We start from the raw sequence: 21,013 nt of genomic DNA on the forward strand, positions 1-21,013 counted from the left end.
GTGTTCTATGGGATGGAATACGTTTTGGAAACATGTTTATGACAAGGTTCTTTGGATTCGGTTTTTTATCGAGGAAATTTTACGTAATCAAGTAAACATTTAGTAATGTCGCTAGTTCAAAAGTATGCTAATTACTAAATGGTTTCAGATTTTCGTTTGATAGAAAATCCAATTGAAAATGCACATCGCCCAGGTTAATTGTGATTGTTATAACAAGTTATGAATTTGATGTAAATTTGTTATGGCGTGGCAGACTGAGCCTCCCTGGCGTATATTACGTCTTTAACGTATTTGTACTTCGTTTCAAGATGTAGACATTGTAGACTTTAGATCTGAAATTTTTAGAGGATGCTCTTTTTATAACAATATAAATAGAATTCGGAAACTCAGTTTGCACGTAAGTGATATTAAAATGGGGGCTATTTCGACTCGTCGAAATGACAAGTCGTGACGTGGCCATTACATGTCCAGGTATGGTCGACGACCAAACCAAAATGTCCCCGTCCATGTTTAGTAAAATGGGTTAGTGTTTATCTCATTATAAACCGACTAAGACCAAGCCCTCTAGTGGCGGAGGCCCGATACGAACCGGCGTCTTACAGCTTACGCGAGTTACGCGGCTAACGCCCTGCCGGCCTAGCCAAGGTGTCATCGCTATCGCTTCCACAACGCTTTGTGTCTCTCTATCTACGGAGCGTAAGCGATTGGCATGTTGGCTACGCGGCCCGGACCTCTAAGCTACCCGACCACGGCGGTACCCGTCAACTTCTCGAGTATATGCAATCTTTGTCTGTCTTTCTTCGTCTCATTGTTACTTAAATTTTAACATAAAATAGCACAAAAAACTAAGCAAACTGCGCACATTCAAAACGTTCATCGCATAACAGCCCTTGTTCCGATCAAGTTAAAGTACACATTCCAAGACAACGAGAGTTGCGGAAAGTTAGTGTACATGTGCAAGTTAAAGCCATTAATCAAATCGGGTGCGGAGCTAACTGAAATCTGAATAGCAAATTCGACGGTCGCTGTTTTATAACTCGCACGGTGAAGAGCGGAGCGGGTAGCGTTTCTGGGAGTTTTCTGAAAATAGTGTAGGTATCCACTTAGCGTGAGTTGTTAAGAAAAGTTAATCACTGTCAGTTTTGTGACGATAATTAAGCATCAATCAGGTACGTGGTTTTGGTGTTCATTCCATAAACCATAAGCGATAATGATAAAGCTAAAAAGCCGATATATGACATGATAACGTTTGATGACTTAACTTTAAATTCAACGGTATATATAATACAGATTTTTTTTATTTATTACAAAAAGGCAAGCATTTGACCGCAATCTCACCTGATGGTAAGTGCCGATGCAGTCTAGGGTGATCATGCTTACCTAAAAGATGTCTATTCACTCTCGATTTAAAAAGATCCAAGTTATAGTGGACTGGGAATAGATTTGCAGGAAATGAATTCCACTCCTTAGCCGTTCGCATGATAAAGCTGGATGCATAGCACTTAGTACGAATCAGATTTCTGAAGGTTATTAAGGTAGCTGCCACACGCGTCACGTCCCCGACAAAGTAACCTTTTTGTGGAATGCCCCCGCTCCTCGCGTCTCTTCGTACTGAATCCCCTAACTAATGACCAAGCCGTACTAATAACTATTTTAGTTTACAATCGAGACGCAGCCCGTAATCTGGTTCCAGACTAGGTACGAATAGCTGATGGCCCTTGCTTTAAGGGATTTGATGTATAGGTTAATTGGAAACCTTTGCTAACCAAGACTGATAAATACTCTTAAATACATGATGAATATACACAAGTCTATAAGATCTTCAGGGCTGTCTCGTGACGCAGGATTTAGATAAACTTACCTGAAACAAAACAAATAAGTTATTAATAAATAGGCTTTTTTATGGGTTTACCGTTTAACTAAGACGGTAGGTCAGAAAGTTATTTTCTTGTGGTTGATGTTTGGTTATTGTTCAACTGATTTGTATTCAGTAAATAAAAACAAAGCTATCATCTTTCGCTAAAAAACCGCATTAGGAGTGTCATTGACATATTCGCTAACGTCTGCGTAACTTACTTTCTATACATCTCACTATCACTAATATGCGAGTACGAGCGAGATGCATATAAAGTAAGTTACGCACACGCTAGCGAATATGTCAGTATCAAACTGGTGGTAGCTGTATAGGTAGGTACCTACATCGCGAATGGTCACAGTTAAATGGTTGGACTGTAAAAAACCTATTAAATTAAATTAAAATTCGTTTAGTAACATAATGACTCATACATATAAATTTGGAACAGTACACTTTAACACTAAACTTAAACAGGTAAGTACGTACGTACGTACACGTACGTGCTGGTATTACGTACTTTTTTTTAGTTTAATTTCAGGCTTTAAAACGTCCCGAAGCTCGAAGGAATAAACATATCCATATATATTTCTAATCAATACGGTACGGTAGACGGTAAAAAACCAACAAGAAATGAAGCAAGAAATATAAAGCAACAATAACAATTAGGTACAAAGTTCACGCCAACAAACTGCTTAATATTAGATTCCCATCGGTAAGCTAAGGTTACATATGACGTCATTGTGGGAAAAGACAGTTCTATACACATACAGGGTGTTTTATCAACGTCTAGAGTTGCTGGATGAAAAAATGGAATGTTCTGACAAACGTCCATCTGACATTTCCTGTACGGTAATTTGTCCAAAAATCTAAACCTTTCCTAGGCCACTAGGCCCTTAACTCGCCATCATATGCTGTAGCTACAGCATAATCATACCTAACCAAAATTTTAGCTAGTTTCTAGTAGACCGAGCGAAAGCGAAGGTCTCCGTTTTAGCTTGTGCAAAAAATCTTTAAAACGATTCTCGTGGGTGAGCAGGGATCGGGCGTATTTTATGTATGGGAACGAAACCGGTATTTTTTCGTACTTTGTTAATTATTTCATTTTTAATTGGGCAATCTAATAATACGAAGTCGTTACCTAAAAACACAGCTGAGTCGTGCATTTGGAGTATAAAATAATTCGAAATCATACATTTCGAAGTTTTTGCAAAAAACCGGTTCCGATCCCTGGGTGCACTGAGCAGCTTCATTAATTGTATAATTTTTTTTTGTTAATTCTGTTTTTGATTTTTTTTCAAATGACACAGTATTTGGGGCTCGCGCGAGGTCTACTCTACTTAGACCCACTAGTGGTTTTTTGAGGTCTCTAAAAAAAACCCTGATATTCTCCAAAATCCCCTGGAATCCTGGTAAAGGACCAAATATCTTAACTTGTCAGAAGAAATCCTGACGTATAGCAACCCTATCAACGCCTGATCATGCTTCGAGTTAAATATGTATGTGGACATTAAAGAAACACCGTATACTTATAGATAATTATAAAACTAGACCAGTAGAGCAATGAATTCATATACTACGACATATGTAAACAAAACATATGTGACGGCCATGTTTATAATATAACCGCGTGGGGCTATTGGCATAACGAAAAATTGCTTAAAACTATGGATGTCATAATAGACATGTGATTGGGAGCTTGACTGCTGTCACTAAAATAGCTGTATACATAATGTCAATGAAATAGTTATTTGTGCAACAAGAGAGGAAAGTTGGTTTTTCTTGCGAGTGTTTATTTTGAGTCCTGAGAAAGCGAAAGATTCTATAATTGAATCACGAGCGAAGCGAGTGATTCTAAGGTAGAATCTTGAGCGTAGCGAGGGACTCAAAAACACGAGATGTAAAATAACTTTGCTCTCGTGTTGCACACATAATTTTTCACCTCAGTAGTGAGAACATATTAAAGGTTAAAATGTATTTCGAATTACACAGAATAAACAGAAAAAAAAGTATTATAATATGTACGATACGATACGATACGGGACGGACCGGACCGGACCGGACCGGACCGGACCGTACCGTACCGTACCGTACCGTACCGTACCGTACCATAAAAAAAATGTAATAAAAGTATGAAGTTCATGGCCTTCACTAAATTAAAAAGTTACATTGTTTCACTCCCTGGAGTGAGGAAAGTCGCACTTTCCTCACTCCAGGGAGTGACGAAAGTAGGCTTGTTCGAGCTGCTGAGGTGAAAATAGTACTTTTTACATACCTACATCTTTTAATTGCTTATCATCTCGTTTAATCGTAGGTATTTGTATTTAGGTGAACTGAAAAATATGTCATAATCGACATCCGTAAACATGTGTTTACTCTTATTATGAAAACTGGTTTGGTATACTTCCGGTCGACCGGTCTGGCCTAGTGTGTAGTGACTCTGCCTGTGAAGCCGATGGTCCTGGGTTCGAATCCCGGTATGGGCATTTATTTGTGTGATGAACACAATTATTTGTTCTTGAGTCATGGCTGTTTTCTATGTATTTATATATAAGTATCTGTATATCGTCACCTAGCACCCATAGTACAAGCTTTGCTTAGTTTGGGGCTAAGTTGATTTGTGTTAGATGTCCCCAAATATTTTTTTTCTTTACGCCAGATTGGACAATAATAAAGAGAATCTTGGCATAACCAAGGCTTGGTTTGTCAAATTTACACATAGATTGTCTATACGCAGACCTGTCTTCGTCACGTACTATCTAAGTTATAATATTGTTATACCCACACGGAAACATTCTATAATATATAAACCAAGCTATAACTTTCCAATTTAGGTACTTCGCATCTCGCTCGCACTCATTCCAAAATGCATCGATAAAAGTAGTCAAGATTATCTTCACATATCATAACAGTCGACCCCAAATTGTAACTATGCATTTGTCGTCCATTAGGGGGGAGTAAGTGTACAGATATTTTTGACATCGACACTGAAAAAATCGGGTCAAACAGATTTGGACGTGATAAGTGTCTAAGAGTTCGAAGATGGAAGGCGTTGAGATAATACGCGATACATTTCCTGTTTACTCTGTTACACATCTACAAATCTAAGTAAAGGGGCCCACAGACTATCAGTCCGCCGGACGATATCGGCCTGTCAGTTGTTCGGAACTGTCAAATTTTTGTTCTAACTGACTTAATAGTAAGTTGAATATATTCAGACAGCTGTGTATATTTCACGTAAAAATAAATATTTTTGTCGTATTTTATTGTCTCCCAGAGCGACTAAACATAATACTGAATACCAAACTGAGTGCGATTGTAGATAATATAGTACATAATGAAATGTTAGAAATTAAACTATCGTGAGACATATTTCAAGATATTTAGATCAGTACGGTTCCCGACGAATCCGAAACATGTCGCCAAAAGCGATTAAAAACAATAGTGAGTGAAACCGTACCGATCTAAATAATGAAATGTATTAAAACAAATTAGAAAAAAGCGAATGGTGTGATGGTACCTACTGAGCCCCCACACTACTACACATATATACATAATATATTCTGCAATATGTTCAAGTTAACATAAGGCAAAAAGAACACGATGTAACATTATACCTAATTGGGCATACAGGTTGCCATGCTGGCCCCGAGGGCCTACCTTGAGTACCGCGAACTACGTTCGACGTGTTGCCTCTCTGTCGCACTTGTAAATACGTTCCTCAGTGTGACAGGGAGGCAACACGTCGAACGTGGTCCGCGGTAGGCCCTCAGGGCCCAAGCTGCTTATTCCTGCCGAGTAATAGCCATCTTCCGGACCTCTCTTAATAAAAATAAATCTGGCGCTAATGTGTTGAATGTCCATAAGCGTGCCGGAAATTACAGTCACGACAACATAAACCTGAGAACAATGAAACGAGTCTTTTTGTATGGATATTCATATAAAGTGGCCAATTTGTATTGCTCTTATGTAGTATATAAGCACGGAAAAGATACTGCATCACTGCATACTACAACTGAATTTTTTTCAAAATGAAAATATAATTGACATTTTTGTAGGCATTTTTGCTATTATAAATGTATGTTTTTAGGGTTCCGTACCCAAAGGGTAAAAACGGGACCCTATTACTAAGACTCCGCTGTCCGTCTGTCCGTCCGTCTGTCTGTCACCAGGCTGTATCTCATGAACCGTGATAGCTAGACAATTGAAATTTTCACAGATGATGTATTTCTGTTGCCGCTATAACAACAAATACTAAAGAATAATATAAATATTTAAATGGGGCTCCCATACAACAAACGTGATTTTTTTGCTGTTTTTTTCCGTAATGGCCCGGAACTGGTCCTTCGTGCGCGAGTTCGACTCGCACTTGGCCGGTTTTTTTAAATAATTAAGTTATCTACGTATGAATGTTGTTGTTTTATCAGTGTTTAAATTAGGCAAATATTGGAGCTGTTTCATGCACTGAGACATTAAGGCCTGAATAAATGGCTTATTTTAGTTTTTCTTGTACACCCATAATCGCAGTTCTTGAAAGATTTGTAAGGCGCACTTACACCATTGCACTAACCTGGGTTAACCGGTTAAACCTGGAGTTACCATGGTTACCAGTACAATTTGACACTGGGTTAACGGTTTAACCGGTTAAAACGCCTTAGTTGGATGGTGCAAGTAGGCCTAAGTAGAAGTTGTACTCTTGCAATTTCTGATACAGTAGTGACTAAAGGTTTTATGATTCTTTAATTTTGTCCTTGACTTTAATCCAAGCCAGTACATTAAAGTAAGGCGTGCATTATTGTTCAGATTTTTACCAAGCCACCTTTTACTCACTCTAATGAGGCACCACATTAGACTAAGTTCAATTCCCATCGCTAATCTACAGTTAGTGCAACTCAGACCATATAACCGTGACCTCGAGATTCCTAACATATATGTGAAGTTGGACATTATGCTTAGAGATGGACCCTCACATGCGGTCGGCGATCGATCGGAATATCCTAGTGCGTAGGTTTCATAACATTTGAACCGAGACTTTTGAAACACTCACGACAACTAAAATTAAACCTTATCCTAATATAAACAAGACCTACATTTGAAAGTAACAATGCACGTTTAGTTGTACGTTGTTACCTAACCTGTAATGTGATGGACTAATTTCGATGCACGCTTTGAGATGAAATCTAGAAACAGTATTGTCGGGTCATTTAAATAGTATCGCAACCTGGCCTACATTCACATATAATTTTTGGTATTTTCTTGTATTGCTTAATTTACTACTTCTTTTTTTTAATAATACCTACGTCACATAAAAACAACAATTTAACTTGACCGGTATCGTTTTGCAAATAGACCGAAAAGCTTCAAAAACCATAGGGTGTTCACGGGCACATACATAGAAGACACCGATTATTATATTAGTTGTATCTAATACATATATCGATCAAACATACAAGCATTACAAATCTATGTATAAACTCTTTATTGTACAAAACACAAATATGGCACAGGAAAGGCAGTACAAAGGCATATCAAGGCATAGGCAAGGTAAATCTATACTCGGTTAAAGGCATATACATAAGCAGAGAAAAAAACGTTATAATTATATGTAATTATGTATGACATTGACATGTATGTATAAAAAAAGTAGGTACGAACCCTAGAAGCGCGACTCCGACACGGTTTTTAGGGTTCCGCCGTACCCAAAAGGTAAAAACGGAACCCTGTCTCTGTCTCTCTCGAAACTCCTCTGTCTGTCACCAGGCTGTATCTTATGAACCGTGATAGATAGACAGTTGAAATTTTCACAGATGATAACAACAAATACTTAAAAGTGCAAAGCCCTCGGTGGGCGGTGTCAGTTTTTTTTAATCATCCAACTAAAAAACTAGTGTCCGAAGAAATCAAAAGTTCAATTTTGCTCTAGTTTGGGCCGAAATACGATACTGAACCTTCAGTCGAAACACGATTTTAATGCCGAAACCAGTCGACACCGAAACTTCGATTGGACCCTATAAAAAACGAATACACCTTTTAAAACTTAAAACGCACAGAGCCGATCCTCGGAATGTTTAGTCATACTCGAATAAGTCGTATTTTTTCTGAAAGCGACCCGCGGCGGAACAAAGACAGACACCCGGCGAAGTAATTTGTTGAGAGCTCTCGCCCAATCACTTTGGAAGGCAGGTTCAGTTTCAAAGATACGCACAGACTGGCGAACTAATACGTTTCTCGTTACGAAAGGTAAAGTGAGTTAAATATTTAATAGGAATTCGGAGTTTCCTTAGGTTAGAAATCTTTTATACGTAGCAGCTTTAGAATTTTTTCGTAGGTAGGTTAGTAAAAGACAATGATAAAAAATAAGTGATTGATTGATTGTTAAGTTTAAGTTTAATAAAGATTTAACGTTTAATATCTAATCAGTTTTTATTAAATTCGTATGTATAATAAACTAATCAAATATTCATTGAATAAACCAGGTAGACCAAGAAATATTTGAAGCTAAACATCTTCATAGCTACATTCAGTAGATACCAGCTATTTCGTTCATAGCAATTACGAAAATCACCAACAAAAAGCTCACGAATCAAGATTAGAATGTTTGTGGTAAATACTAAAATTCCAAGTTTATTATCTAAAGATATTTTAATTTCCATAGCGCCTGATAAAATTTCGGAGGCAATCTAACATTTCTCACACTAAAAGTATTCCAAAAATTTAAGGCCATTTTGTTTCTGTAGGATTTAGGACATTTTAATTAACCTAACGAACTTTGAATAACTTGTTTGGAAGTCCCGCAGAGTTATCTTTGAAAAATTCTCAATTAAAATTCTAATATTCAAAAAGTTCTACTTTAATTAAACTTTATATTATAACCGTGACTTTAGGTAATTTGAACACCGTTTATATAAAACACAAAATGAAATATCAAGCATTACACAAGATGAAATTGAAACCCTGTATTTTTATAACCGGCACACGCGGCGTTAACAAAGAAAAACAAACAAACTCACCAAAGCAATCCAAATCCGTTCATTAAAAGCAAATAATTCTTCTTCCAATCTTAAAAACAATTCAAACTACACAATTAAAACTAAACTAAGCTACACGACACTAACTTAGAAATACAATTTGGCGTTGACTAGAATTCCGAGCGCACAACCGTTCGCGGCAACGGTCGGATCATAACTGAAACAGGGGGTCAAGTTTTGGAAAAAAGAATGCAGGCAAGGCGCCCATACGTTACGGACGAGATGACTACAACAAAAAGTACCCTACTAGTTATATTACCGAAAACTGACGGTTCTCAAACATCTGTTTGTGTAAGTGTTAATTACTTTTTTGTGTCCACGCATAATTTTAAAGGAAATTAGTTTTTTAGTTTTGCTCCACGCACGTTGACTTGTCGGGCGAGCGAAGGTAATGTAGTCCAGTGCTATTTTCGTATCGGTTATAATAACGTACTTATTTTTTTGTTTTAGTAAAGATCTCGCATACAAGTTTTCAAGGTAATCGGCCCGCGTTCATTGTACCGAGGAGTTATTCTACTTCGTATACAGATTAAACTTTATGGACGTGTTTCTTTTTGTTTTATTAACTTTAAACGAATGGCGTTGTGCCGATTATATTCAGTGACGCGGCCTGTTAGGGTATAAGGCAGTAATTTAGATTATGATGTAATCAGTCTGTTATTAATATTTAGACTAACGCCAAATAAGCCTCCCAATTATTTGTTTCTCCATGTTGAGTTTAGGTACCTAGAATGTACTTATAAAACAGGTAAATGACACGGATTGGCGTACACGTGGTGATTGCTGGGTTTGTCGACCTCAATTTGAGGTGGTCAAAGACATTTCTCGGAATGTATAGAACATTTTCGGAATAATCTCTTTTCCTGCGATAACATGGTGCTTATGAATGAATATCTCATCACGCCTTTAGTCAGGTTTTTATTTACTTAGCCCTTATTGTGCGGGCGTAGGTGAATGACGCATCACGTAAGGGACATTGTCGCTTATACAGGGTGTTGCCAGAGGCTGTCCATTAATTTTGCTTGTGTAAAATAGTAGTCAGCATAATTATTGCAATGTTTTTTGATTCATATAAATAAGCATTTAAATATCCGTTAAGTAGCAAATGTCTGCTACTTTTCGATGCTAAGCTGACATTAATAAAAAAACTAAACATCGACTCACTTATAGAGAAAAATATATTCAATTAAGTAAAATCATGATATTTCATTTTTCAATAATTGATCAGAATAATTTAGTAAAAAAAACTGTTGTACCTACATATGTAACTTTTTATACTCCAATCTGACATAGTCGAGTCATAGTCTATAGTCGACGTCGAACACATCGCCTACGGTGTATATTTTTTTACTGTGGCAAACCCCAACCTGACGCGGCATTGACAGTTGGAGTCGCCGGGTGAATTTGTAAAACTTTGCCATCATGTTATTGGCTGCGGCCGCAGAATACATAGTTTTGCTATTGTCATTCCACGTTTGCAGGGTTTCGTTTTTGCAACGTGTTATGTTCAAGGCCGTAATCTGATAGATAAGACGACGTGTTCTAGAGCTGATATGTAACTACCTATTTATTGCACGTATATTACGAATTAACCATATATATTTCCAAAGCGGGTCTAAGTAGAATTCTATGTGTAATGCTAGTTGTATATTTAAGTTTTTATAACTAAAGAATAGATCAAATTACTAGAAATAAATACGCACACACACATACATGTTATCCTTGTCCATTAAATATAAAACATCAAAAGTATACTAAATTGAACACATTCATCTTCTAAAAACAACACACATTAAAAAGCAACATGCTTTTTTACATTAATAAAACGATTGCAACAGTTGCAGTAAATTCAAAGCAACACAAAACACGAGTCACAATTCATCGTATTCCTTGCAGTTAATAATAAAAGTTTGGGAACCGCGGGCGGCGGGATTCGAGTTTTGCAGCTGCCGCCGCACACATGCGCGGGCACATGTGTGCATGTCGTGTGCGTGTGCGTGTGATTAACGTATTGTTGTGTTGTTAATTGATTTTATGTATAGCAACTGCTGATGGATTATACATAAATAAAATATGTTGTTAATAATTTTTTTTTATTGTTAGTGTAAATTTGTTTTTCAGTTTTGAGAATAAATCGATGATGTTTTAATTTGTAATTTGACCCAATAACGAAATATACTTACTCAAGAGGTAATGCAAAGCTAATTCTGCTAACATTATTTACACGACTTGCTGGATCAGATTTTTTTTTCTTAAAATTTAAATCGAGTTCTGTACACTGCTTTGACCTATATCTTAATAGGTATTATCATTATCTACAATACAGACAGATAATAATACAAAGCGTTTTATAAATTCCGTTAAGCACAAAAAATATTCTTTTATTTTTGTGGATATTTTGACAATCTTATGTTCACTTCATTCGTCTATACCTATAGGCTAACTTATTCATAAATGTTTGTAAAATCTAACATATCGTTGATAATTGTTGGTCCCTAGCCGTCATCTTGACATCTGTTTGTGAGACAAAACTTAACAGGTTTGTAAGAGGTTGATAAGTTTTATGAATAAGGGGGTAAATCACAGATACTCAAACCGTCTTCAACATTTTTGGCCCCTAAACTCAGCTACTTTTGACCGTCAACACGACCTTTATGTAATTTCAATCTTGGCCCCTCGGGAGAAAACTGACGTATCCCAATAGTGTCGTAATAGGGATATGGTACGCGCGGGAAATAAGACTTGGATGGGAAAGTTGGTGAACAGTAATTGTTGATAGAAGTTTGCCATTGTCTGTGTCTGAGGGACATTTCGGGACATTGTGGATTGTTTTTGCGGCACTTCTGTATTTTGGGACGACGTTGGACCAGTCCACGAAGCAAAATCACCAGTCTGTTTCTTTTGTTAGTAAAATTATATTAACCATCAGGCCCCTGTTTCACCATGGTGACAATTAATATTAGTCACTTGACCCGCACATTGCTGGTCCTACAAGTAAATAAGTATTGAGGCTAGGTACCGTTCGTTACTTGTCGATCCAGTAATAGACAGGATATTGTCAGTGTCAGGTGTCAGTTGTCGCTGTGGTGAAGTAGGCCCCAAATGTTGAGAAAAATTATGTTCCAAGTCGTAATTTTTCTAATAAATACATATCAATTTTAATAAGTTCGCCTTTGTACATAACATTTTTATTTTTGTTCTGTTTTGTCCGTTTTATGTAAACCTGTTTACGTGCAATATAGTGACATACATACATAAATACATACCTACATACAATTTTTTTATTCCCGTTTATTACTAACGTTTAAACAGAACCGGGAACCCTATTCCAGGTAATAAATGATGTCATTTTGATATCATTTTTCCGCCATATCACTCATATTTATTGGGTATCTAACCTAACATTTTGAATAACTGATTTTTAAAGTTCTAATTCTAACGACACGTTTCGAAAAACAGTCAATTCGAAAATACTAGCCTAAACGAGTTGAAACCAGTAATTTTCTAGGAAACACCAATAATGACCGTCTATAGTCAACGAAACTGGATTGAGTAACGCTGCCAAATAGCGCAGGTGTGAGTCAACCATGAAACAATAAAGGGATACTCCGTAACCCTGACCTCTGGGCAAATAATGGAAAACTGTGTAGGTGAAACTATTACAAAAAAAAAACCGGCCAAGTGCCAGTCGGATTCGCGTTCCAAGGGTTCCGTAAATTAGAAAATTTTTAACAATGTTTTTTTTTATGTGAAACGTGAGTGATGTCTTTTAAAAACCCGTAGGGGTCGTATCAAAAACTAAGTAATTAGTCCGACTCACGCTTGACTGCTCATTTCTAATAGGTTTCCAGTCATCTATTATTGGTAAAGAACTATTTTGTGTATTTTTTTCAAAATTTTAGACCCAGTAGGTTCGGACATTTATAAACGGGGTTGGATGGGGGGGTGTACTATTTAATTTAAAATTACAAAAAATATATATTTGAGATTCTCAAAATGAGCTATTTCATTAAAAACGTTATTTTTAAATTTTCTCAATTGCCCCACAAAACTCACAAAAGTGGCCGCCATGTTTAAAATTTCATGCATTTGTTTACGTTAGATGTCCGTCTTTGGGTCACAAATTTACATATGTGTACCAAATTTCAACTTACTTGGTCCAGTAGTTTTGGAGAAAATGGGCTGTGACAGACGGACAGACAGACAGACGCACGAGTGATCCTATAAGGGTTCCGTTTTTTCCTTTTGAGGTACGGAACCGTAAAAAGCTCAGTCAAGAGTACCCCTACAGACGATCACGAGAGTGAATGTTTTGAAAGTGAAATAAAAAGGTGGCTAGGATCGTAAAAAGTGGATGTCAGACGTTCAAACCCAAACCTACCCTTTTGTTCAAAATCCATAATTATCTATTATAAATGCGAAAGTAATTACTTTCGCATTTATAATTCGCCTCTTTTAGATGAAAATTGATGTGGAGATAGTTTGAGGCCCGGGGAAGGACATAGGGTAGTTTTTATCAATCATTATCATCAATCCAAGCAGAAGAAGTCGCGGACAGAAGCTACTGTTTTTAATATAAACAGTACCTACTTACAATTAAAAAAAAAAACAACAAAATAGCTGAGCTAAAATGATTATTTCGATATTTTACTATAATATGTACATTTAGATAAATGATTTGTACACCGTGTTAATGTGTAAACTGTGATGATACACAGGAATACGAAACTTACCTGTAACAAATAAAAAAGACATTAGACACAGAAAAATAATTAAGTACATCGCAGATTATTTAGAAATATAAAAAAAAATGCTACCATATATTATGAGCATTTCACTAGATAGTCGCAAGTCATATGCAGGGACCGGCCCGCTATCCCTTATCGGGGTTTTATAAGGGTATTGCATAAGGCTTAACTCACCATACCCTTTGCCAGACGAAACCCTTTGTTTTGCTTTTAAAAACCCTTATATAAAACTACCATATTTGAGTAATCGGTAGCCCAATACCCTTACAAAACCCTTATCATCCGCTCACCAACACCTTGCATATTGCTTATAAGGGTTAGCCTTATAAAGGGCTTCCATTTTAGTATATAAGCGTGCTAATTTAAGTCGTCTACCTTGTTCATAAAGCACACATTACTTCGAATCCGAGCGATCGTCGGCGGCGACGGCGGCGTTCTTTGACTAGGCACGTATTTTCTTTCCTTTTCATACACTACCGTAGATATATACTAATCCTGTCTCTTTCACGCAAAGGGAAACCTTTATAAAAAGCGCTTAAAGATAAGGGTAACCCTTATTAAGGGCTAGCCTTATTTTTGGTTAGCTTTTCGGTAAGGGTTAGTCAAAGGTAAGGGTATGAATGGGCTTGCAGTTCAAAAGGGAAAGTCTTTCAATGTGTTAGCCGTGTTTAAGTGTCGCCCATTGAAAGGGTTTTATCGCGGAAAGGGTTGTCCGGTCCCTGGTCATATGGCAGCATTGTCTAAAACGTCCATAAGCTACACTCCTACGGCTACATCGTACCACCATGCTTAAGGGCTCCTTGGCTCCTCTACACGATGCACCAGCGAGATGGCCCATCGTGTAGAGGAGTCATGAGAAGTTTGCAAATGAGTTTTGGGGCTAGGGCCAAATTGACAATTGTACATCGACATACGCCAAATTAAATGAAAAAGACGTGTACCGGGTTGACATAAATGCCATGCTGAAAATTCACGTGACTATTTCCATACGTTATTTGAGTTTGGCGTTTTCAACCAACGGTTGTCATGATGGCTAGGACCAGAGGGTTGTTCCGAGCCGTTACGGGGTCACTTTACACTGGCACGCTCAAAAACTCACTCGCATTTTTTTTTACAATGCATGTGCTCGAAAAGTGCGTTTCCTACGGAGCCATATCATGCGGAATGTACTACTTTTCCGCACTAGTGCTTTTTGTTTTCAATTTTTTAATAATTAAACATTTGCCATGATATATTTTTTTATTTACTCGCACAATGCATAGTAAAGCATTGTATGATACATGTGTGTAAAGATGATTTCCGCACTTGTTGCATAAAAAATAGCTATTATCGCTATTTTATTTTATAGAGGAAAATGGGAATACGCACGGACCGATTAGGTATTCAAATATGTGTAAGACCTTATTGTTATCTTAACGTGGTAGGTCTGTAGGTGTCGCCTTAAGTACTTAAATACCAAAAAAACCTTTTAAGTCCGCAAAAAAACGGATTTAGCCGTGTACCTGTTATCAAAGGGATTCAGGTAGCCAGACAGTTGGTACCGCAGATTGGTGGTTAAAACGAGGCCGGTGGCGTTTTAAAACTAAGAAAAAATTTGTTCCATGTATAAAATAGAAAAATAAAAAAAGCACCACCACCAACATTGTGTGGGCAAATCATAATCAACTATTGTGTGATTTAAGCACTATATCGTCGATTTCGATCATACTCTCGTATAGTTGATTTTTATAAGCTGACCGAGGGATGAGATAAGATGAGAGCTCATGTTTAGTTCTAAACGGTCAGTTAACAAATTTCACCTATAGCTGTCGTAAGGCCTGTCCTACCTATAAATAGTACATACTTATTAAGACAAAACTACAATATGAGATAAGGGAATCACTAAAACACTACAAAATGCGATAAGAGAATCACCGAAACCGACATCACGAGTTTCCAACAAAACCTTTCGTATAGGCCCCTGGTTACATCAGACGATGACGCCACGGCCACCTAGGTCCGCAAAACGACATGTGCGGGGCTGTATCGTGGGGGTCCAGTGCTTTCGGATTTTTAACATGCTTGCACATGCCTCGCATATGGCGTTGGCACGGTGAAAATATTATAAACAGTATTATAATAGACTTATATTGACCGGGATATATTAGACCGTGATTACCTGCAAGAATGAGGGTAGACCGAGCGCGGTCTACACAACTTTGACCCACCCGCTATCTTCAGTCACCCGTGAACAAATATCGCGAGCACACAAACAATACGAAAGGTAATCACGGTCTATATCCCGGTCAATATAAGTCTAGTGAAACTGACCGTGAATTATTCCAAACTCTTAGTATTATAATAGTTTGCTAAAATGCTCGTACCAATGATGCCCTTGGAACTTTATTTTTTATTTAGTAGGGCGTCCGCTAGATGGCGCGGGTGCACGGAGCGGGCGCACGCACGTGGGTGTAATGGGGTTGGCAACTGTCAAAGGTTTGCAGAGATGGCGCCATCATAGCCTGCTCCTTTTTCTATGAGATTTGGCTTAAAGGGCTGGCATCCAGCGCATTAAAAAAACAAAAATTTTACACAATTCTAGGGACTGACAGGGCAAGCTATGCTGGCGCCATCTGCTTATGATTTCGACCGGCCAACCCTATTGTAGGTAAAATCCGCCGCACGCGTCCGCGCTAGTTAGCGTTGTTCATATTTTTCGTTTACCCGCTCACCCGCTCCAGCTAGCGGACGCCCGTATTAGTATTTACCAATTGCTTTTCACTAAAGGAAAATATCGTGAGGAAATCGGACAAGTCCCAATAAGGCCTAGTTTCCCCTTTGGGTTGGCGGGGCAAGAAGTTGGTAGTCGTTTTGTAAAAACTAGTGCTTGCACCAATGCGTGTACGCTCGACCTGATATTAAGCGGTTACAGCTTGCAATTTCAGGGGTGTCACATTCCATTTCCGACCCTTAAAAAACATTTGTTTCTTGTTTAGGAAGCCCAAATTGTAGTTTGTAGTGTGTAATGTGTATACAGTTTCTGTGTAACGTGTAAGTGCAAATAAACACGACACGCGGCAATAATTTTGTAAAGTAAACAAGGGTTGAGTGGCCTGCGTGCTCGATATCATAACATAACTGACGACTGGTATACATATTTGTTATTAGAATGGGTTCGGTATAGCAAATGTATTTTCAAATCTCAAGGAAAGTTACTTGCAACTTGTTACCGAGGCTTCAATTTTAGTTTAATTTTATTTTTTGTGCATAATAAATCAGAAAAACCTACACAAAAATTGACATTTACGTCATTATCATTTTCTTGGGCTTCACAAAACAGATAAAAATAAAATTGAAGTTATTATACTGGTTTAAATACATATATTACAAGCTGCAAGGCCGAAAGCTGATACAGCGGGAAGTACTTATAAAACTTATGAAAAACCGGACAAGTGCGAGTCGGACTCGCCCACCGAGGGTTCCGTACTTTTTAGTATTTGTTGTTATAGCGGCAACAGAAATACATTATCTGTGAAAATTTCAACTGTCTAGCTATCACGGTTGATGAGATACAGCCTGGTGACAGACAGACGGACAGAGGGGTCTTAGTAATTGGGTCCCGTTTTTACCCTTTGGGTACGGAACCCTAAAAAAAGAGTACATGCAAGATCTAGTAAGTTTACTTGAAAACAGTAAGAAATATTTAAAGTATAGGTTTTTTTGAAGTATTTGAATAAAAAAAGGATACTTTATTCGATAAAACGAACGTATTGCCAGTAACACTTGACGCAAAGTAGTCCGCGCATAATCGTACGCGCATATATGTCGCATATGGCACGCATCGGCAGGATGCGGCTATAAATACCTAAACTATACCTGTACATGTACATTGTATGGGTCAGCAGAACGTTCCCGTCGCGTCTCACAAATACAAGGTTGACATAAGTTAAAGATTTCAAGAAATAATTAAGACAACACAACGACAGCAACAGCTCAACGAGGGTGCGGAGTGTTAGGGTCGGCAACGCGCATGTAACTCCTCTGGAGTTGCAGGCGTACATAGGTTACGGAGGCTGCTTAACATCAGGCGGGCCGTATGCTTGTTTGCCACCGACGTAGTGTAAAAAAAACGCGAATAGATACGACCACATATCACATATTCCACTGGCCTAATAAATGCAAGCAATGTATCATCACTACGTAAACTTCGCACTTACCGACGGGACGTCACAATATATTACCGCTCGAAAAAAAAATTTACTACGCTCTTTTAATTAAGGCTACATAAAAATCTATCACATTAATTTAATATTTAACACTAAAACTAAGTATATTTCCTTTTATTTTGCGGTAGTATTAAAATACACTATATTTGGTCAATATTCAGTGTTCTATATATGCAATACCTAGATGATTCTAATTATTTTCAACATTTGCCTTTGCATGTCACTCATCCAATAGAGGATCTCAAGAACTGTGTCGTATGTATAAAATAATATACCATTAAACGAGCAATTTTTCTAATTAGGTCGATTCCCAAGAAAATTAAAAAAATCCTACTTAACGTGCAGCATGAGAAAGTGCTTTATGTTATGATACACAAGACCTCTAGGTTGATTTTAATTTCACTCTGTGGGTCATGAAGTAAGAACTGTTAAGAATGAAATCCAGTGAAGGACCGAAAGGAACTAAATCTTTTTGCTCGCTCTTAATCGGTCTTTAGGTCCTTCTAGTTCGGTAGGATTGGAGAGCGCTTGACTGAGTAAACAGACAACGGACGGAATGAAACAGTTCACAATGTTGCTAGCACAAGTGCGAACGAGACAAAAATCGACGTGACACGCCAAAGTATGAAGGAAAATCATTTTTTTTCTGTATTTTTTTTTTAAGTCGTGTTAAGATGTTTTAATATTTAATATCGCCATAATCATATCGTACAGTCAGCTGCAGATAAAAGGCACCCCCCACTGCATACAAATTTCTGTAAATTATTATTGTTATTCAATTACCTAAAATTCGAAAAAAATCGAGTGTAAAACCGATTCCTATTCATTCCCGGCTCTCAACAAGTTCAAACAATGGAACTGAACTAAAAGACCGAACTAGTTCGTTTGAACGATTGACCGAGAGCGGAGCGCTCTCTATAGTGAACGAGCAGGCACAAGCCTAAATTCAATGATCAAAATAAATGAGGTACCTAATAGTTTTAATTGTTTACTAGTTTTACAGCATCTGTTATCAAAATCAGCAAGTCGATATTTGAACAGGTTTCTTTGTAAGAAAAAAAAAACATAATTTGAACAGTAATGAGAGGTAAACATGGAATTACCGAACCGCCAAAACAAGAACAATTACCGGTCGTAAACGAAAAGTCAATTGAGTTGCATCTGGTCACGGAACAGAGTCAGTCGGCCAAGGTTGGGCGAAACAAACAGTCAGCGCCGATTTGAGTGCGAGTCCGGTTGATGAAGACGATTTTTAAAATTATTTTAAAACGGGTCACTCACGTATTATTAAGTCGAATAGATCCACCAGTCGAACTATGAATAGTCGACCTGTGAAGACGTGTCGTTGCTCCGTGAAGAGGATCCTCGTAAATTGGATCGTAACATGTCGAGCTATTCGACTTAATAATACGTGAGTGACCCGTTTTAAAATAATTTTAATATGTTCGAGCCTCACGGGAGTTTTATAGGACGATTTTTATAGTATTTGTGTGTTGGTTATATAAAAAAAATGGGTGACGTTTTATAAGGTAAAACAAACTCGTACTATTTTCTATGATCAACTTTTACTAAAGCATCAACTGAATTTACAAAAAAAACTGGACAAGTGCGAGTCGGACTTACACACCGAGGGTTCCGTACTTTTTAGTAATTTTGTTGTTATAGCGGCAACAAAAATACATCTGTGAAAATTTCAACCCTAGCTATCACGGTTCATGAGATACAGCCTGGTGATAAACAGACAGACAGGCGGACAGACAGACAGACGTACAGAAAAGGAAGACTTAGTAATAGGGTCCCGTTTTTACCCTTTGGGTACGGAACCCCGGTCGGTAAAAATCCCGGTTTCCATACATTTGTCGAGTTTTTTATTCTTTAGTTAACTTTTGTATAAAACACTAGACATTTTTTTGGGATTTTAGGGTTGCTTTCATAATAAAAGTTGGTTATAGTAAATATATGTATGTCTTGTAGATATTACCTAAAAAATTCAGCCCATATACAGAAGGAAAATTTGTAAGTAACTGTGACTAATACTAATATCGTCATGTTTTGATTTACTTTTTTTTTATGCATGATAAATTTAAATACGTATTTACGGCCACATTGATTGGGCTATGTGTAATGGAGTACACGACATTGCTGTTTATATTTGCGTCAGCAACCAGAAAAAATATTGCATTTAAGGTATAATAACAATTATGTGTAATCGATTTAATAATATGCTGACCCTTTGACTGAATTCAAAATAGGAAGATTTTCAATTTATCAAAAAATTATATAATATAAATACATGTTCAGCAATGCTTCTGAACCAATTGTAATTTTTCTTCTTTGAAGCAATTATGTCTTACAAATTATGTTTCAATATTGCTAAAATTTATTAAGTTAGACTATAGATTTATTTCCATGCCAAATTGTTTTTTTTTTTTTGACTAAGCAGAGAACGAACGAAAATGTTTTTTTTTAATGACCACTTCAATTGCTATGACAATACATCCAATATGATAATGACATCTTCGACTGTACTACAAATAAGTTTTAATTATACAGTAATACCTACTAACGTTATAAACGCGATAGTAAAACTGTCTTTCTGTTATATCTTAACGCTTAAACCACTGGACCGATTTAGACGAAATTTAATATGGAAACATCATTTTACGCAGACGAAGTCGCGGACATAAGCTAGTCTGTTATATGTATATGTAATACAAGTGTGAAAAGGAAGCAATTCCTGACGAGAGGCGATATTTAGCGATACGATATGACATGAATACTCGGCCTTTGTATATGAAATGAAATATCGACACGGACACATTACCAAAAATATGTGTACACGAACTTATAGCCCGTACGTTATGGTAGTGTGCCCATATTTTTGGCACTTTGTCCGAGTCGATATTGAATACCTTGACTGTACAAGAAAAAATATTTTCCCACATATACCACAATAAAAATTTACAGACCCGATCAGGAAAACACCGGGTCAACGTTCGAGTGAATGACCCCCGCTAGATGACTGGAGTCATCGTTTTACGACCATTGTGTGTATGACTCATGTATGGTCTTCAGTTTGTATGTAACAAAAGGCCGTTACAGTAATGATTTACACCTTTCGATCCTTCAAAAATGCGCGTCAATCAATATTTGGTTTGGGTTATTGTTAACGTTTTTGAT

The 21,013-nt window shown here is 37.3% G+C and overlaps 1 protein-coding gene across 4 annotated transcripts in view; it reads right to left on the minus strand.

Moving 5' to 3' along the window:
- The window catches only part of LOC134747107 (brain tumor protein), a 429,209-nt gene that overhangs the window by 60,867 nt on the left and 347,329 nt on the right, over positions 1-21,013 (minus strand). Inside the window, exon 1 of one of the 4 annotated variants that reach the window (XM_063681679.1) lies at positions 8,863-9,550. The exons of the other annotated variants lie outside the window; for them this stretch is intronic. Coding sequence (XP_063537749.1) covers positions 8,863-8,885 — 23 coding nt within the window. The 5' untranslated portion in view covers positions 8,886-9,550. Of the gene's footprint in view, positions 1-8,862; positions 9,551-21,013 lie in introns of those variants that run through there. 4 annotated transcript variants of the gene reach the window in all.

Source organism: Cydia strobilella, chromosome 14 (assembly GCF_947568885.1).
Source record: "Cydia strobilella chromosome 14, ilCydStro3.1, whole genome shotgun sequence".
Lineage (NCBI taxonomy): Eukaryota > Metazoa > Arthropoda > Insecta > Lepidoptera > Tortricidae > Cydia > Cydia strobilella.